Below are 19,640 nucleotides of genomic sequence, written 5' to 3' on the forward strand. Positions count from 1 at the left end.
CCAAAATAAATAAATAATACTGGTATTTAAATTGTTGTAACTTTCTAGCCTAAAATCTGTACACCAAGCTAGAAAGAACACTTCTGTCACAGAAACTGCATTCATTTTTTTTTTTTTTTTGGTAAACTCACTTTTATATAATCTTTCAGCTTCATAAATAATTATGAAGCTGAAAAGTGTCCCTGACATTAAAACATGTCTCTTTTAAAGAGAAATTGCAACAAATATAACAGCACAGTTCTTTGAAGATATTTTAAGCAGCCAAAAAGGACTGCCCTGATTATAATGTAGGGACAACAAGGGGCATCGGGGATGTCAAACATAAGGCCCAGGACCCAGAACCAAAGACTCAGATGACGCCCACTGATAAATTGAACTTTTTCCTCTTATATTGGGATATCTGAGAGATTAAATGTGCAGTTAAACTTCTCTGCACTGAGAGAAAGACGAGTTTCACTTGTCTGCCCCCCTAATATCAAAGTGTGCATTATGTGGCTCACGATGTAAAATGAGTTTGACACCCCTGCTCTATTTATCAGTATAAGCAAAAGCATTACAAATAGAAAACAAATAGAAACACTGGGAATCACTTTTCGGCACACAGGCGATCTTTGGTGAACGGTTAACCGAGAGAATAGTTTCAGGTAATCTCACTTGAAAACACATTTATCACGGTTTACACTCTGCTGCCCTCTGCTGGAGGTCTACCATAAGTACAATCACATTTCTGGAGTTTTAAGCGTATAAACATTTGGTGAGGGAAACAGTCACTCTTTCAGAGGAGTCCTGGAAACCTTCACTTAAAGCTTACGCAAAGCTTTGACGTAACATTTAGTGTGCGTGAGCATTTTATTACAAGCAGATAACAGCCTGTCCCAGCAGGAGTCCTCTTTGCTCTTTCCCTGTTGCTCCTGACGTTGGTCCCAGCTGCTCCCTCCCCCTTCCCGGCTCCTCCTCTGTGTGGCTTCTTGGTCCACAGACCGATTGTCCCAAACTTTAAATCCTTCCTGAAGCTTCTCCCTTATCTGCGGCGCGAGAGCGAAAGCAGAAGCCGATGGCAGAAGTATGAGATATGGTACTGATGACCGAGCAGGCGGACAGACCTCTGACCCCGTTATTCTCAGCAGAACAACTTCCCTGCAAGGACTCCCGAGGGAACCGCTCGACGTGAGTGTGGGAAAGATGCAGCCAGGGCCCGAGGCTGCCTTTCAGTTTAAGTTGGGGGAAAGCGATTGATGGGGGTGGGGGTTTAAGCGTTGGGCTTATTTGCATCTGCATCCTGCTTCAGAGTGTGGATTTGAATTAAAGGCCTCTGCTGGCTCTGTAAAAGCACGAATTTAGCGAGTACGTGGCACGAAATACAGCCAAGATAGGGTTAATTTGCATTCCAGATGGCAAAAGTTATGTTGTAGCGCCGAAGGCCAATTTTACGCCTGCCCCGTCTCTTTAACTCAAAGAGATGTTTCTGTGCGTTTGAATGGGAATCTCCAGAATCTCGGTGCCCCAACATGTTTTGTTCCTGTGATATAAACCATTACAGCAACACCGGGTAATACGAGCACGGGGAGAGACAAGTGGAAACCTGAGGCAGCTGCTTTTTGAGAACGTTTAAAGATTACGTGAGAGGTGTTCGCTACGGCACAAGTTTGCCAGCTTCTCCCAGGAGAACAGAGAGCAGCGACTTAACTGTGTCATGTCTGCAGGTCTGAGGTGGACAATGGAGGCGAAGGGAGGCAGCGGAAGCACGGAAGGTCACCTGGGGACCTCCAGCTCTGTCTGGAGACAGCGTCTGACCAGTCCAAGAGCAGGAGGAAACCACTCGGCGTCAGGTGGACAATGTGTATATTTTTATTGTTTATAAGCACTATATAAACCTTTAATGACAAGTAATAAATTAATAACAAGTTCATTTTAATGTCAAACATAAAAGGACTAAATTAAAGTGAAAAGAAAGGATTTTTTTGGACTTGTTTTTTAGTTCAAAATGTGCTAGTTTTCCATTTTAACTGCAGCTCTGCAGCTGCGCCCATCCTCCTACATACCTGCACGACCAGAGAGCTGTTTACTGATTATGTTGCTGCTGTTCAAGCAGCTTTTACTTAACCACGTATGACATGCTGCGGAGCCAAATTAGAGGGGTTTACTTTTTTGCCTGATAACAGTGTTTAGTGATAGTTTGAGTTATAAATCTGTGACAGTACTTTTCCTTCTGCAGTTACTGTTACTCGTCCTCCTCAGGTGTTGCCATGATAGTTAACTGTAAACACTGACCTTTCATTTGCCAGACTGAAACCTGTGGAGCAGCTTTCGCCAGTGCTAAGTCCATGTGACTTAGAAACAAAGTTTGAAAGGAAGAAATGGCAGCCTACCCAGGTAAAAGAACAACAACAACAAAAACAACCCACATACTGATCCATTGACAAATACCACCAAACCCCAAACTGTTTTTATGTATATACATTTGCCATTTTCTTAATTTAAAACTTTGCCTTTCAGTTGTCAAAAACAAACACCCAGTTCCATAAGTTATTTAAGGAGGTCAGCAAAGATGAGCAGCTCAAGCAAAGTAAGTTTCACCTTTTGCTTTCAGGCAAAAAACAAAGGAATGTGACAGTATTAATGTGAAAATGTAACCAACAGGTTACACTTGTGCCCTCCAGAGAGATATTTTGTATCAGGGCAAGTTGTTTGTCTCTGATAACTGGATCTGCTTCCACTCCAAAGTCTTTGGCAAAGATACCAAGGTACGTCACTGTTAACTCTAGTGAGGAATTTATCTGAAATCTTTGCGATTAGCTTGTTTGTTAAAGAACATGAGGTCTTGTCCTTCACAGATTTCAATCCCGGCGATGTCCGTGACACTTATCAAAAAAACGAAAACAGCGCTGTTAGTGCCAAACGCCCTCGTGATCGAAACTCCGAGTGAACAGGTAAGAAAGCATTTGATGCAGTCAGCTTTTCCCCGACTTTCCTCTCAACCCGCTACCTGGCAGATGGGGGGCTGTAGTTGAGTCTTGTTCTGTTAGAAGTCAATAGGGCGATCGTGGCTCAAGAGTCGGCAGTTCGTCTTGTAATCGGAAGGTTGCCGGTTCGAGCCCCGGCTCCGACAGCCTCGGTTGTTGTGTCCTTGGGCAAGACACTTTGCCCGTTGCCTACTGGTGGTGGTCAGAGGGCCCGGTGGCGCCAGTGTCCGGTAGCCTCGCCTCTGTCAGTGCGCCCCAGGGTGGCTGTGGCTACAATGTAGCTTGCCATCACCAGTGTGTGGATGATTGAAAAATGTAAAGCGCTTTGGGGTCCTTAGGGACTAAGTAAAGCGCTCTACAAATACAGGCCATTTACCATTTACTTCCTGTTAAAAGGGGAATTTTTTATCTCCACAGTCACCAAATGCCGCTTCTGCAGTATATGCTAAAAGTAAAATGGAATTAAAATGAAAGTGATGCTAAATCTCTCTTTTCCAGCATGTGTTTGTGTCATTCCTCTCTCGAAACGCCACCTACAAGCTTCTGAAGTCAATCTGCCTTCATTTAGAGGTAAATGGCATCTTCTATACGGGTTATGCAACTTGTTCTAGCGGTATTCATTAGCTAGCTACATTTAGTCTTCTGCAGGAAATCTACGTCCTAATTTACAACACAACCATTGTAAGTTAGAATATATTACTTTACAAAAACACTGAGCATTTTCTCTTCACCCTGCACCACAACCTTCCACACCATTCGAGTCATTGCAGGCTACGTAAACCTGAGGTGTTGTTACATTTGTCGAGATGTGCTCGTCAGGTCATGTGGAACGTTCCAGTTAGAGTTCCTGCTGAACCATAATTCAGGCATTACTGCTGAAACACGTCATGTTCTTTGCACTTTAATAAATCAAATTAACTACATTTTTTAGAGAGTGTCTGTACTTTCTTTCTCTTCTGTGTTTCTTTAAGACTGGGCAGTTACCAGAAGTTACTTTGTATCTTGGACGCAGTATATTAAACATTAGTGTGTTCCAGCTTCCTCTCTTGTTACACTGTAAACTCTGTGTATATTAAATTGTGTCTAAATCCAATACTGGGCTCTAGCAAAGGCCCAGTACTGAAAAGTATCAAAATTCAAAAGTTAGCAACTAGTTAGCAAGTAGCTAACAGAGACAGTTTAGCATTTAGCTGCTAAAGAGCCAGGTACTCAATGCAGGAGTTGCAAGCAAATGGAAGGGGGTGATTTTTAATTTAGTCAGCTAAACAGAGAGAAATATGTTCACTAAATGCCTGTAAACACACAACTCTAGCTTAGCTTTTTTTCCTCACGTGTGTTTAAATAGGCAACTGTTTGTTAATGCAGATGAAAACTTTGCTAAAGCAAATAGTGAAAAGGCAGCGTCTAACCAAAACGGAGGGAGTGACTTCATTTTTCTGCACGTTGTGTGCATAGAAACAGACAACCAAATGAATTCTGCTGCTGGATTCTGTCTGAATAGGCAACTGTTTGCAGACAGTTTCATAAGTCAATACCAGCTAAGTCTGTTGTCATTACAGGTGGATAAGTCCTGTGGCAGCCCCGTGACTTCCTCTTGTGAAAACAGCTTCAGAATCAAGTGCCCATCGTCACTTCCTCTGGTCAGTAAGGGGTCTGTTCTTTTTCTGAGATGTTTATTTGTTATTTTCTGTTGCGATAGAAAGAGCTATACACATAGCTTGTTTTCATGTGATACAACGCCTACATTGTATGTGGTGACCCATGTTTCATGTGGGCTGCAGGACTTTTCTAGAGACTTCTCTGACCTCGATGGAGTTGTGCAGCAGAGACGGCAGGAAATGATGGAGAGCAGCAGCTCCGGGTCTCAGACTCCAGATTATGACAAGTTAGCTGGTGTGTCACCCATCTTCTTTCCTCCTGTGTAATTATATAGCTACTGTGTACTCGCTCTAATCTACTGTACACAGTTTGTAGAGTCATTGTTTGTCTCTGTAAGGGGTGTCAGGTGTCACTGTGGCTTAGACAGCCTTTAGTATTTAGCTGGAGTCAAGCCAAGTGAGCCTCTGGGACTTTGTTTTTATTATAGTGAAGACACTTTTCACAGAAAGAAATCTCATTAAATAATTAACGTAATCTCCATTTTATTCTCAATGACAGCCATCAGCACTGACACAATTAGTTTTTTTTTTTTTTATATTTTACAGACTAAAAGGACATGTCACATTTGCGAGCTTGTTAGCCTCTTAACATTTATTCAAAGTCGCCAGCCACTGGAGTCACAGCGTTTTTCTCTGTTGCTTTGAGCAGACTTCAGCGGCCTCCCAGGCACATTTCTGAACACAGCGAAGAGCGGAGAAGTTTCAGTCCACGCAGATATTCACCTCCAGACTCCCAGCCAAAAGCACGGACCCGCCCTCAAGAGCGGTACTTTGATAATGGCTTTCTAAAAAAGAAAAGATGCTTTGTTGCTAATGCTTCTGTAGTTTTCGATTTCACTGTTTAGCAGGAGCTATTGAATGTTGATAAACGGAAAAGTTTCAGTTGGATATCAGGATAATCCACGCTTTTGCCACTGACCTTTATTAAAAAACCTATTTTGACAAAATTAGAAGAATTATATTTGTACATTATATCTGCAAACTACAAAAGAAGGCCTGAGAACAGCTCAATATCCCAGCCTGCCGCTATCACACCCCAGCTTACCAGTCAGCATGTCATATCTTCTTTGTTTGATAACCAATAGTTTAAAGACCAAGTTTAAAGACAGCTGACATACTCATACTGTTGTATATGCTACAGTTAGAGGCACACGTGTCTTGTGGAAACAGATGCAGAACACAGAAATTAGAAATTTGACATTCTATCATAAAGTATTTGTAACATTTCTTTATTTCTTTCTAAATAGTTCCTTGCCTTGTTGATGAACATTACCAGAGATACTCATTTTTTTCCTTTGTTGCTTTCACATGTAGACCCAAGCAAGCCAACGCGGGGAGCTTCTCCAAAAGACAAGTCCTCACAGCCGATGTCATTACAAGCCATCCTCCTCATCTATCTGTTTCTGTGAGCAGCCTCTCATTATGTGGAATTTGAGAAGCCCGAGCAGTCTGACAGACACTTGTTAGGATGTCAAAATCATTTACATCATTTGGCTTAGTGACTGTTCTTTTTGGCTATGATTTGAATCCTCGTGTTTCACTGTGTTTCTGTGTATTTAACAGAGTCGGCGTTCTTGTCTTGTCCTCCTGTTACATGGCGTTCAAGATTGTGGCTCTCGAGCAACGTTTGAACTCTTTGGTTTCAACAGGAGAACATATGTACAGTGAGTAAGTAAGGATTTAAACTTCTTTAGAAACTTTAAGGATTGTGAAATACACATATTCACCACATTTCCAAATGCATGGTTTTTCTTAGGTAGCGCAACTTTCTCATTATTTGGTTAATAATTTGGTGTAAATCTTAATGCAGCAACACTGCGAGCCAAAGGTCACAGGATGAAGTGAATGCTGAGATCTACGGGGAACTGTCGACCAACCTGTTCAAGCTGGAGAAGGTTTGTCAGATTTTGTGAGCTAAACAGCAGTTATAGGTGCTAATAAAAATTGTATTGTTAGATATAATATTTGAACTTAAAATATTGCAAACTAGATCTGGCTGATTTGTCATTATAATAGAGTCAGCAAAGCAATAATTAGAGCCTGAACAACATAGGATTTTTAAGACTGATACTGATATTTATGTGATTAAGAAATCTGGAGTATTGGCTGATATTTTCTCAGATATCCGAAACAAAATAGATATTCATAGCATTTCTTATTTAAAGTAACTTACGAGTTATTTCTAAGATTATATGACAATACAGTTTAAAAATATTCTTCCGTTATTGTGCTATCAAGTCGCTCATTTACCTTCTGGCCGATTCTGCTCGGATCAGCTGTTTATTGTTGTGTTGCAGAGTGCCCCCTGGTGGACAAACTGTGCAAACAGCTTTAAGGTAGCTGCAGGTTTTTTTTTTCCTGTTGCTTCTTTACTCTTTAAATTTGTATTTACTGGCCATTACAAATGCTGATACTGATATATCAGCAAATAGCTGTGGGGCCAATATATTGGTCAGGTTATAACTTCTGGCCAAACTAGTGCATTTTAAAGTAGCCAATCACACCGGAAAGCTGTAAGCAGCTGTGCCTGGATGTGCCCTCAGAGGTGCTGTCCTCCTCATATGACATCATCTTAATATTGATGTCCCTCTGCAGCTAGTGCACTTTGCCTCATTCCAAGCAGCTGTAAATGCAATCAACACAGACAGTCAGTACTGCGCAATGCACTGTTGACAGGAGACTTTTAGCAGTGTGATAGAAAAATGTAACATAAACCAGTAATGCTAAAACAAATCCAGGGAATCCAGTCTAATAAATTGTACCTTCTTTGCTTTACTGTCACTCTGACTGACACTGACTGTGCTGTTCTCTCCTGATTGCAAAGTCAGGATTCCCTTTAATACTGAAACAGGTGAAAATACTAAAAACATGTATAAGGGTGACAGACCAGGGATAGCAAACTCATTTTACATTGTGGGCCACATACAGCCCACTTTAATCTTAAGCGAGCCAAACCAGTGAAACTCTTCTTTTTGTTACTGTACAGAAGTTTAACTACACTTTTAACCCTAATGAGAAAGAAGTCATTTTTCTAAACGACATAGAAATGCTAATGTAGTAAATGAAAGAAAGCACGACTGGGAATTGATAAGAATTTAACTGATTCCACTTTCAATATCAGTTATTGATTCTCATTGACCCTGCCTGACAGTCACCACCATCGCCATCAGTAAGGACACAAATATGATCTTTCTCTTAGATATGAACACAAAGCAAAGATCAAAACCAGCATGAAGAAGCTTTAAAGCGATCACAAACAGGAGGCTGCAGACTGACTGCTCATCAGTCTGTCATCAGACAGTACCTGTTGAAGTTCAGAGTCTGGCTGCTAGGCTGGGGTCAGGATTCATTCAGCTAACATCACTCTGGGTTCTTGGCTAGCTTAGCATTAGCATGCTATCTGTGCAGGTGCCTGCAAAGAGCTGAAGTTGTGTTAACAGCATAATGCAATTGTTTCTGTCCTGGATGCAGTATGCACTTTACTATGGCGCTGTCATAATAAAGTGCAAAAAACCCCAAAAACGACTATACTATATTTATTTACTACTTAAATATTTATTTGTGCACATGGATTTAATTATTGGGGCCAAAGCGCTCACCGTGTGACAATCCTTGTACGCGTGTGTGCACCTCTTGACCTTTGTAACCTGGCGCAGCTGGATTGAAGATGCGAGTGTAGGATCATCTTTTTTGCCCCCATTTTAATGACATCACACCCAGAAATGTGACTCCTTGTAAAACCACAACATTTTGGTTTTTTGTTTATAGTATTTTTTTTATTTACATTACATTCATTCTGATAGAAACAGAAAGGTACAAAAAACAGAAAAACAGAGATTCAGTAAGACTATGGTGAAGGTGACTTTTATTAAGATGCACATTTTAGAAAAAAGAAATTTCAGAAGTCTTGGCTTCAGAAATATTTTACTGGGAATGAAATGATGATTGATGGTGTCACATTTTAAATCTAACCACAGTTGTACAAAGCCAGCTGTTGCCTTCAAGGACCCAGTCTTTATGCTAAGCTAAGCTAATCAACATGTTTAACATAATTGTGAATTATAAAGTATCCCTCACTTGCGTTTGTTTTTTCCACACCACAGATTCAGAAAAACCTCCAGAAACTCCTGGAGGAGACTTAAAAGAAGACTGTGGTCTGTTGTAGTGTCCACAGAGAAGAGCGAGTGCTGTGTAGAAGAGATCGTGCTTGAGCTGTGCAGATCAGCCGTGATCAGATTTGGTCATAACTTTCTTGCCAAAGCATGGACAGCTCATACACAAAGCATTCTTTAGACTGTGTGAAGTGAAATTGTGCAATAATGACTTCTTTCCCTTTTGCACTCAGGTCTATTTGATTTTAACAGAAAGCTGTGCTGAAGCAGTGTGCTAGTTTGCTAGTGGTAGTGTTAGCGAAGTGACTATGTTTTATTTATTTAGCTTTCATGTTACATTTCACAGTAGTAAGATTGTTAATAAGTTGTCAGGTCCAAAGGTTCTATTTCATGTCAAGGTCAATGTTTTTGTCAGCATTAAAATGTCAGTAAGTTATATTTTTATCATGCTTATGACTCACTCATCAAAAGATTGTACAACACTCAGCTTGTTCTTATGGTGTGATGTCAACAGATATGTATAAATATACACTTTGCTTTGTGAAATCACACAACAGTAAGAGCAAATCAGAGTTTAAAATATATTTTTTATTGTAAGTGTGGAATTTTTAATTTTCATACGAACCAACTGCTGTTTCATTCAGATGCAATTGTATAGTTTCTCAAACCTAGCAGCGTGTACTGCATTTACCCTGTTCCCATTCTGTTTTCACTTTGTTTGTGTGCATGAAAAACAAAAAAAAAATGTGTTTTAACTTTAGTTGTGACCCTTCAGATCACAGCTTCTGCCTTTGTGATTGTATCACAGCTCTAAAATAAACGGTTTTTCATGAAGTGTTTCTTGAAACTGGCGTTAACAGCTTTTTTACTTAGGAGCACCAGGTTACATAAGGCTGATCACTCAGCCAGGTGACGCGCCTGCAGACCACAGACAAATGAATGCAAACAGCACCGATGTAACACAAGAACATGATGACTGGCCTGCTCACAGCAGTGAAAGAAGAACTCTCTTTACTACAGTGTACAATAACACTTTACCACAAATAAAAGACTAATGTGTGCGCTTTTTAAAATTCTGCAGTGGGAGTTTGTTTTTGTTGTAATTTTTCCCCTACAGTGTTTTTATTGGGTGACAGGTAAAGGTAGACCAGTTTGGCATGGAGTAATACATGGAGAAAGTGATTTGGAACTGGCTTCTTGACATAAGCCACACCTTACCTGAAAAAGACGTCATCTGGATGGCAACGTGTTACTCCAAAATTCCCATCTTAAACAAGCTCGGCCTCAGAAAACATATTGATCTTGTTTTTTTAATCTTTGCATTGAATGTTATCTTGCATTTGTGAACTGCTGTTCAGTCACACTTCAGTACAGTTCAGTAATGGTGCTCAGCATTGTCCTTGTGTAGTTTTCTCTGATTTCAATTCAGAACATTATGCACCATAATCGTTGATAATACCACATTATTTGTAATTTTATGTTGAGAAATAAGTGATGGACATTTAAAACTGAAACATAGTTCAAACTGTTCCGATGATGAGGATGCTGCTGTGACTTATAAAGTGTCCCCTTATTTTTATTTGTTCTCTAAATAGTGTCACCAACATTAGCTACCCCAAATCACTAGAGATTATCAGTTCATTTTAACATTCCAGGTGACAGCAAGTCAAAATTATGTTACCTGTCCAGCAGCAGCCTGCATTAAGCTTTAATATTGCTATAAACTGAAATGGATCAGTGTACGCCTTTTATTCACTGTTATGTTTAAGTTTTGGGTGACGGCACAAAGACTGAGAGAGGTGGATAGAGAGGGAGAGAGTAGGATGAACACAGCAAAGAGAGAGCAAAAAGAAACAGGTAAGAGTGGACATGTGGTCAAATTCACCAAAAATTATATATATAGGCCTATTGTATGCCTCTTTAAAATGTGTGACATTTAAGGGATCTTTATTGTGTGATTGAAATTAAAATTGTCCTTAAGGTAAGTTTACTCAGTTACAACAATAAAGTACAAATTCAGTTCCATTCAGTTTTATTTATATAGCACCGAATCCCAACAACAGTGACCTCGTGACATGGTATATTATAAGGTAAAGACCCTACAACATTAGAGATAAAACCCCAAGAATCAGATGACCCTCTGTGAGCACTTGGCAACAGTGGGAAGGGAAAACTCCCATTTCAAAGGAAGAAACCTCGGGCTCAGAGGTGGCTACCATCTGTCGTGACTGGTTGGGTGTGAGGGCTCTCTGGATGAGAGCCAGAGTTATATTAATAACTAATGATTAAATGCAAAGTGGTGTATAAATACATGGAGGGTGTAGTTGCAGTTAAGTAAAATGTGAAAAAGTCATCATGTAAATGAACAAAACATTACTTTAAAAAGAGTATTTACAGTGCAGTATTCAGTTACAAAATGGGTGACTTTCAGTATTTGTACTTCATTCCCTACTTTGCATTGTACTTTGTAGAAAGAAAAAAAAACCTTGAGCAGCTCAACATGCTAATCACACTAATACATGTACTTAGTCATTCAACTACTGTACTGTACTGTACTACATATTGGGCCCAATATGAGGCCATGAAAAGCGCAGTGAATGGTTTTTAAAGTACATTTAATGATATATCAGTACAGATGCTCAGAAATTTACAAATGATAGAAATACATATGTTGAAACAGACTGAAAAAAATTGGCTGTCAGGAAAAAAAACTGTCTTATAAAATTCGCGATTTTTTTGCTTCCGGAACAAATGCACAAAAAGACCCCAAAAAAGAAATCTTTCTACCTTCTGCAAAGTTCATCGCCCCAGAAAAGACAAGTCAAAACAAGTAAAAAAAAATAAAAATGTAACAGCCTCCCGATTATGACCGATATATCATTTACGTCACTGATACATCCGTAACTGAAATTAACTCAGAACAATTTGTTTATTTTTTTAAATGGTCATTCAGAATCAGAAGATTATTTACGGTGATGTTTTTGGTGGGAGTGAAACAACAATCTACTGATAAAACCAATAAAAATAAGATATGATAATAAGAAATAACCACTGTTGGAAGCCTTATTTACTCTTATCGCCTTAATCATGTGCAGTAATTAAAGTTGAAATGAAACTTTGCATTTGAAAGATGCTCTTCTACTGGGCACTCAAAATGCTTTCTTACAACAAGCATCATTCATCCACACCTTCATACATAATGTGCGCACATTTTAAATATAAATTAATATTACTGTAGCAGTATTTTTTTTTAAAAAAAAAAGATAAAATGGCCACATTTAAGAAGGCAGGACCTGCAGTTATTGTCCTTTTCCAGACATTTATCTGGCACTTACTTTGGGGTTTTCTGCAGCTCGTCCTCGGGGCCCTCCAGACACAGAGACAGCAGGTCGTAACCCAGGATCTTCTGGGGTATGGTGAACATTTCTTTAATGTTGGGGTCCTCTGCCCATGCCCACAAACTGGCTGCCCTGACTGGGGAAGAGGAGCACGGAGCAGCCGCTGCTTTTGGGTCTCCGCTGAGGCGCCGCTGCTGGCTCGCTGTTCGGGGGAAAAGCGGGGGCTTCAGCCGGAGGAGGGTAATCTCCAGCCGTGGAACCGGGCTTGTTGGTGGACAGCGTCCTGCTCAGAGAGACCAGCGACCTGACCTTCCCTCTGGAAGATGCCGCCATCCTGACTGCCACTGATGCCAACATGAGCTGTTCCTCATCCAACGACGTGTCTGCAGATGAAATAAGACGCACAGCCCGCCCGGACAAACTGTAATCACCAAAAGAGTCAACTTTGCTTGAACTCAATTCTGATATCTGCTCGGCATGACACCTCACAGGGAGACGAAAACAACCGCCAGAGGAGAAAAGAACAAAATCTTCAGCGAAGGAAGATGATATCTCCAATAAAACTATTTTTGAAGCCATTATGGGACTTGACAAAAAATTTGAAGCACAACTGGAGGATATCAAGGAACAAAACAGACAAAGTGCAGCTATGGTTGCCAGCTTGGCTAAGGCTGTAGAGTTTAACGCTGCAGAGATAGCTGATTGCAAACTGAAAGTTGTTAAACTGGCAAATGCGAATGAACTGCTGCTTAAAGAAAACGAAGACTTGAAAAGAAGAGTGAGAGAACAAGAGCGCTACCGAATGAGGTGGTGCCTAAAACTGAAAGGGGTGAAGGAAGACAAAGACGAAAACATTAGAGTGAAGGTTTTGCAAACGCTTCAGAAGATTGCCCCTGACTTGAACTTAGAAGAGGCTGTTGATATTGTCCACCGCTTAGGGAAACAAGTTGATGGCAGAAACAGAAACATCATTATTCTATTCACACAGAGGCGAATTAAAGAAGAATTGTGGAGGCGCACCAAAGATTCTTCAACCTGCAAGCAAGAAGGCATCAGCTTCACAGAAATGTTGCTGCAGGAGGACATACAAGATCGACAGCGCCTATGGCCTCTGGTGGAGGAAGAAAGACGTGCAAAACTACAAATATCTGTAGTTTCCACTCCGTATATTTTCAAAACAAACTCGTTACTTTGGGTTTAACGCATTTGGGGGAAGTTAATATTTCACGTCACTGCAGGCCTTCAAACAATGAGATTTGAGCCTAAACAGTGAAAGGCAGTCACATTTTAATCAGTAGAGGATGTCGCATAAAAAGAGATGAAAGAACAAACCATGTACTGTAGTTTTGATTTATTTATTTTTAGCACAACACCAGAACAACCCCACGTGCCCATAATTTGCGGTACTTCAGAAAAAAAGGAGTGAACATAAAAGGGAGTAAAATGTTGTGTCAGGTAATTTCAAATGCAGCATTTCTATCACCTCAACAAACACTAACTGTGTCACAGTGTGTTGCTATCTAAAGCTCTACTTGCTGTATTTCACAGGAAGAGAAAGAATGAGAGCTAACTTCACTCAGAGATATAGAAAGAAAGAGAAAGAAACCAGGCTGTATTTAAAGGTAAGGACTGCTTAGTGATATTTGATAAAATGTAGTTGTATTTTCACAGGGACATAAAGTGCTTGTCTTACTCCCTTCTTCTAGCTCGAAATTACTTGCCAAGTGGTAAGGACCGTTCATGGTCACACGGTGAGAACATTGGTGTTGACTATGAAGAGATAGGGTCAGACAGGGGAGGGGCCAGTCAGATTTATCAACTCAACCTCCTTAAAGCATGGAGAGAGGCTGAAACCAATCTCTGGTGAGCCCGGTTAAGGAAAGAGATGAGTTGGTGCCTGAGATGCCAAATTCCAACATCCTCATTCCCGCCATTGAGATAACACTCTCACACAGGCCCAGAGAGCAGATGTTGCTGCATTGCAGATGTGTTATACCCCATGCCCAGCCGAATGACTCTCAAAAAGAAAATTTTGCAGAAAATCAATGTGATCGCTTGGATCACTGGAATTATCATCTCGATATCTCTTGTCCTTCTTTCATTTCAGACGTCTTGAAAACAAGTTTTAACAAAGTCCTGGAGAAGTGCCCAATGCTGGAGGACCTCCTGCTTTACCCCTGGCTCAGATAAACTCCTCTCTGACACAAACACACACGCATACTGAATTCACATCTTGCCATACAAATGTGATACAGTAACCAACTTTCTTTCTTTCAGAAAAAAAGAAAATTGGCAGATTTAAAATTTTCCTCACCGTAATGTTTGCATCAGTCTATCAGATGAATCCCCTCCAAGTCCAATATTTACATCAGTTACAGTGATAATGCTTGGTGTCTACTTTCAGCCACCGCAGTAGAATGCCAGGAATGAATCTCATTGAAATTGTAGTTGCATTTGCTATTTCATTTAATTGTCATGGATGATACACAGATAACCCAACAGCAAACAGAGGAAAACAATGGGCTTAAATACACAGAGGGATAAATGAGGGAATAAGACACAGGATGAGAGCACAGCTGCGAGAAATCACAAACAACAAGACCATGGGGAAGGAAAACTGAAAACACTAACATAGTCTAAGGAGCTTAGAAAGAAAACGTCTGGACTTCTTTAAGTTGCTTGAAGATGTTCAAGCAAAGTTTAAGTTCTTTTCATCCGAGAAGGTGAAACATCTTCAAGCAACTTCAAGTCCAGACGCTTTCTTTCCAAACTCCTTAGACTACGATGACCTAGATGACTGAGAACCTTCACAGACATGAAAACACTAACACAGCACACATGACTATCAAAGTAAAACAGCAAACAAGAGACTTTTACAAAGACACAGAGTTGACACAGAGACATGACTGACTGGGGAGAAATTGGGGAACATGGAAACAAGAGTGACTAGACATGACACGTGGGACACAGGGGCAAGGCAAAGTAACAGAAACCTAAAGCCTAAGAATATAACACAAGAAGAAAACAATAAAGAGAACCAAAAACATACATAAGAATAATCAATGAATATAAATGAACAAACACAAAACACTGGGTCACAGACTCACTACCATGACAGTTAAATGTACATAATAAATATTTTAAATCAGATGACAATGTAGCTGACACTGTGTTTATTATAATGTGTGTGGTCAACCACAAATCTTCATACTGTCATCCATAGATGAGGTCTTTATACAAATGATGAAAGATAATGAAAGAAACTGTTTAATTGATATGAAATGATTGAATTATAAGAAATATTATGGCTTTGTCTGCCAGTGTTTTTCTGTAAACTACTTTGAACTACTGGCAGTCAGTGAAGTCACTGAAAGGCAAGATTCTATGTTGTGTTGCCGTAGTTTCCAGAGTTTACTTATAAAGCTCACTTACAGAATTCAGTTAGAAAAGTCAAGCATTTGAAGGGTGCACATTTGAAGGAATATTAACTCAATCTTAGCTCATTACGGTTTACATTTTCGATTTTAAAGGGTCTCCGAAATTACAATGAAAAAGGAAACAAGAAAAATTGCCACTCCAGCCGATAAGAAAGATTCAGGAGATCAAGGTAAGTAAAATAATAAAATCAAATCCTGGTAAAATCCAAATCCTAGAAATGTTGACACTGTGTGAATCATTTTTGGAGCAATTGAATCATATGTTTAATTGAAAATAGCTTTAATACAAGATGTCTAATCAAAGAAAGGTTACCGGTCTTTTGGTAAAATAATGTAATAAGTTTATTCTTGGACTCAACAGTAAAAACAGACCAACAAGTGCCATCAAGATCTAAGACTTAGTAAACCTAGTATCAACTCGCACTGATCAGTTATTTTTTTCATCCCAAGATTAAACTTGTGATCATTTAAGCAAAAGCAATTTCAAATTCTTTGCCATCAAACTGCTTCCAGTCTTGATGTCGGGGACTCTTTTTCACCACTGTGTTGTTGTCGTTTATAGATTGTAAGAGCAGGACTGCTAAAAGAAAGGCCAGTCCTGAAAAGAAGACCCCAATGAAAAGGAGGAGGGTCGCTGAGCAGGCTGGTCCTTCCACCAGCTCAGATGTGGTCAAAGGAGTGAAGCGCAAGGTTGTGCAAGATGAAGAGGACACAACAAAGAAAGCAAAGAGGGCTAAACTTCTTGACCATATGAGCGGTGACAAGGAGCAAGCATCCTCCTCGTTGGACTCTGGTAAAGGTAGGCTAATTAGTTGAATAAGGGGGTAGATTAAGTGTGGTTGCTAGGTTTAAGATATTGGTGTTTAGTGTTTGTGTCTATCATCCAGTGAGCTGATGTGCTTTTGGTGTTTTCCACATCTCCAGACTTGAACAACAAACAGGTGTGCGCAAAAAATGGCAAAAGAAAGGCCACGGGAGACAACAGAGAGTCACCCAAGAAAAAAAGAAGGAATGTGGACCAGGGCAAAAAATCAGTGGCAGACCAAAAACGTAAGTAGCAAGCAGCTTGGGTTTTATATTCAGCGGAAGGGCAAAAGGAACATTTATGCTACAGAGGAGAGTAATTTGTGTCACAGCTGTGATAAAACAAGATTTGCTGTTTTGTCTGTTCAGGTGAATTCCAAGCCAGATATGTGGAGGAGCACCAGCTCGGAGAAGGAGGCTGCGGAGCAGTGTTTTCTGGCTACCGGATAGAAGATCGTTTTCCAGTAAGTGTTCAGATGATGGTAGTAAGACAGGCAGTAACGCAGATAATGGATAATATCGTAAACTGAGACGTCTGCTGTGTTTCCACCTTTCATTATGTCATACTGAGGAAATGCTCACCAATGCTCTGTGTCTTCTAGGTTGCCATCAAACACATTCCCAAAAATAAAGTCTACTGCAAAGTGGCGGTAAGCGTCCAACACTTGAATTAGTTTTACATTACTGGATTGAATGCGGCGTTCCTCATCATCCACTTTGTTGTAATATTTCAGGATGAAAGCGGGAAGATGCTCTCGGTGGAAGTGGCCATTATGCTTAAACTTGCAGGTGAAGCAGAAGGGTCAGTGGGAATATCAGCACCTGTGTCCTTGCTGGAGTGGTTCGACCTTGGCAAAGAGCTGATCCTGGTGCTGGAGAGACCTGTCCCCGCTGTGGACCTGCAAAAATACAAAGCAGAATATGGAAGAACCTTACCAGAGGACAAGGCCAAGGTAGGTTGACTGGGAGAGCCTTAGACTGTACAGCATTCAATCAAGGCAGAAAAGCATTAACTCATTATTGTGTTTTTCATCTTTTCCAGGTCATTCTGAAGCAACTAGTTGATGCTGTAAAGGAACTTGAGGATAAACACATCTTTCATCGGGACATCAAGGGAGAAAACATTCTGATTGAGACCGGCTCCGATGTGCCTCGAGTTCGCATCATTGACTTTGGACTGAGCTGCTTTGTTAAACAGCGATCTCTGTATCGCGTCTTCTATGGTAACATATTCTGCTCCTGCTTTTCACAGATGTAACAATTTGTGTCTTTTGTTTTAGAAGAAATTGTAATTGTGTCTGTTTGTTAGGCACTCCTCTTCACACCCCTCCCGAGTGGTACAGGAGGAGCTGCTACAGGTGTGGACCCACCACGGTGTGGCAAATGGGAGTGGTGTTGTATGAAGCGCTTCATGCACGGCACTTTAGTACCGAGAGGTTCCTCGCAAAGAAACTGAGCATCAAAAAGCGTCTGTCCACAGGTAAGAAAACTTCACACTTCCAGATTCACTGATGTCTTGGATCACTAGAACTATCATCTTCATCTTTTGGATCTTTTCTTTCTTTCAAGAATGCCAGAATTTCTTGGAGGCATGTTTAACTATAGCCCCGGAGAAGCGCCCAACACTGGAGGAGCTCCAGCTTCACCCCTGGCTAAGATAACACACACAAACACACAATTCACACCTTATCATATAAGTGTGATACATTGTGGTAACCTCCTTTCTTTTTTCTGTTGGACAGGAATGGGTCAATCTTAAAAAATAAATAAATAAAAAATTAGCTTTTTCGGACTTCCTGTAACCCCCCCAGCCATCCCAGGAAAGGGGATCTCTCTTTGAATGGGCTTTCCCGAGGTTTCTTCCCATCGATCTGGCCCCCTGGGGAGTTTTTCCTCGTCTTCATAGAGAGCTTGGGCTGGGTCAGGAGCTCCATCAAAACTGTCTTTATTTGATGACATTAAAGTCATCAAATAAAGATGTGTTTTACTTAAAGTAAAATTGGATCAAAATAAAACTTGTTTAATTCATCTTTGCTGAGGATTCTCCTTCATTACTATTTTGTTTTGTTTTGTTTTTTTTACCCATGGTGCATTTTGACAAATAAGAAAACTGAATCAGGTTAAAGTGTGCACAAAGACAGTCACACTGCAAATGATCTGAAGACTTGCATCTGTTGCTCTAACCCCCAACTAGTTTAGACAGATTTCCAGGTTCTACCAGAGGTTTTTTCCTTCAAGAAGGGAGTTTTCCCTTCCCACTGTTGCTGAGTGTTTGCTCATAGTGGGTTGTAAAAGCATAAAAGTTAATAAGAGGCATTCATAGCAGAGTTATCACAGAGGGAACTATATAGCTTAAATGTACAATTTCTACAGGACGAATTATAACTTCATTATATATAAAAGCTTCTGTGGATAATTACTCCTATTTGTAACTTTACACAAGAGAAAGTTTGGTGTCACACTATTTATAACAGGTTGGGTTTTGTCCTCTGAGTTGAGCCTTTGGTTGCAGTTTATTGAAGAATTTCCTCTAAAGTAGCTGTTGATAAAGATTTAAAGTCCTGTTTATATACAGAAATATGCTTTAGTTCATGTTTTTTACATGTCTGCCTCAGTGGATCAGTAGAAGATCTGGCACAGGAAACTAGATGATGAAAAAAGGGTACGAATACACATATATATCTATATCTATATAGATACAGATATATAAACACACACACACACAGGTTGCAACGTAGTATTTTCATTTTTTCTTAGCATTTCTTTAACGCCTTGGTGCAAAAGAATACCTGCATCTGTGTGTTGGAAAAAAGAACTACAAATTTGGAAAGGAATTTATTCATGTTCTTACTCATAGATGGAGTACATGGTTTAAAAAACACTGAGGAAACAGATATGAGGCGGCTGTATTAACATAAAAACATTAATACAGTTAAAAATGAATAAAAAGTTGCACGCTTAAACTTATTTCTCTACAGTTTGTACAATTAATCCATGTAACAATAGGTTCTCTCTTAATATAGTAGTTATTAAAAGATCTTTACATAAAAATACATTTTTAAGTACTCTCCAGTGGAAGTCTGTTGTGGCTTATGTTTCTAAATGACACAACCATAAAGCAGCCCACAGAATATACAAATATGTCTTTGATAAGTGAATGTTGGCTCCCACAATGGCCTGTTAAGTTATTGCAAAAATAATTTACTGCATAATATGTCAGATTAGAACATGTTATAAGCACAAAACTGAAGGGGAAACAATAAAAACAAAAATGAAAAAACAAATACTAAATTAAGTTAAAGGATATTTCTTACTATACTATATAATT

General features: G+C 39.9%; 2 protein-coding genes across 5 annotated transcripts; both read left to right on the top strand.

The window, feature by feature from the left end:
- The first annotated feature begins 936 nt into the window (after window positions 1–936).
- LOC113025446 (GRAM domain-containing protein 2B-like) lies at window positions 937–9,580 on the top strand. Of its 4 annotated transcripts, none has more exons than XM_080304144.1 (15): window positions 937–1,167; window positions 1,704–1,838; window positions 2,286–2,373; window positions 2,497–2,566; window positions 2,641–2,744; window positions 2,835–2,930; window positions 3,462–3,533; window positions 4,523–4,603; window positions 4,745–4,856; window positions 5,271–5,387; window positions 5,936–6,026; window positions 6,185–6,289; window positions 6,432–6,516; window positions 6,919–6,957; window positions 8,725–9,580. In XM_080304144.1, the coding sequence occupies exons 1-15, from the start codon at window positions 1,073–1,075 to the stop codon at window positions 8,761–8,763; spliced, it is 1,329 nt and encodes a 442-aa protein (XP_080160270.1). In that variant the 5' UTR covers window positions 937–1,072; the 3' UTR covers window positions 8,764–9,580. The 4 variants fall into 4 exon arrangements, with proteins under 4 accessions (XP_080160270.1, XP_080160271.1, XP_026028959.1 ...); XM_080304145.1 differs by having other exon boundaries at window positions 940–1,167; window positions 1,704–1,829; XM_026173174.2 differs by lacking the exon at window positions 6,919–6,957 and having other exon boundaries at window positions 940–1,167; window positions 1,704–1,829.
- Window positions 9,581–15,208: 5,628 nt separating this feature from the next.
- LOC145429975 (serine/threonine-protein kinase pim-1-like) lies at window positions 15,209–19,366 on the top strand. The gene is made up of 9 exons (XM_080304146.1): window positions 15,209–15,678; window positions 16,071–16,307; window positions 16,433–16,558; window positions 16,682–16,776; window positions 16,915–16,962; window positions 17,047–17,265; window positions 17,355–17,535; window positions 17,622–17,792; window positions 17,882–19,366. Exons 1-9 carry the CDS (start codon window positions 15,618–15,620, stop codon window positions 17,971–17,973), a joined length of 1,230 nt encoding a protein of 409 aa, XP_080160272.1. The 5' UTR covers window positions 15,209–15,617; the 3' UTR covers window positions 17,974–19,366.
- Window positions 19,367–19,640: the final 274 nt, after the last annotated feature.

This window comes from Astatotilapia calliptera, chromosome 7 (assembly GCF_964374335.1).
Source record: "Astatotilapia calliptera chromosome 7, fAstCal68.1, whole genome shotgun sequence".
Classification (NCBI taxonomy): Eukaryota; Metazoa; Chordata; class Actinopteri; order Cichliformes; family Cichlidae; genus Astatotilapia; species Astatotilapia calliptera.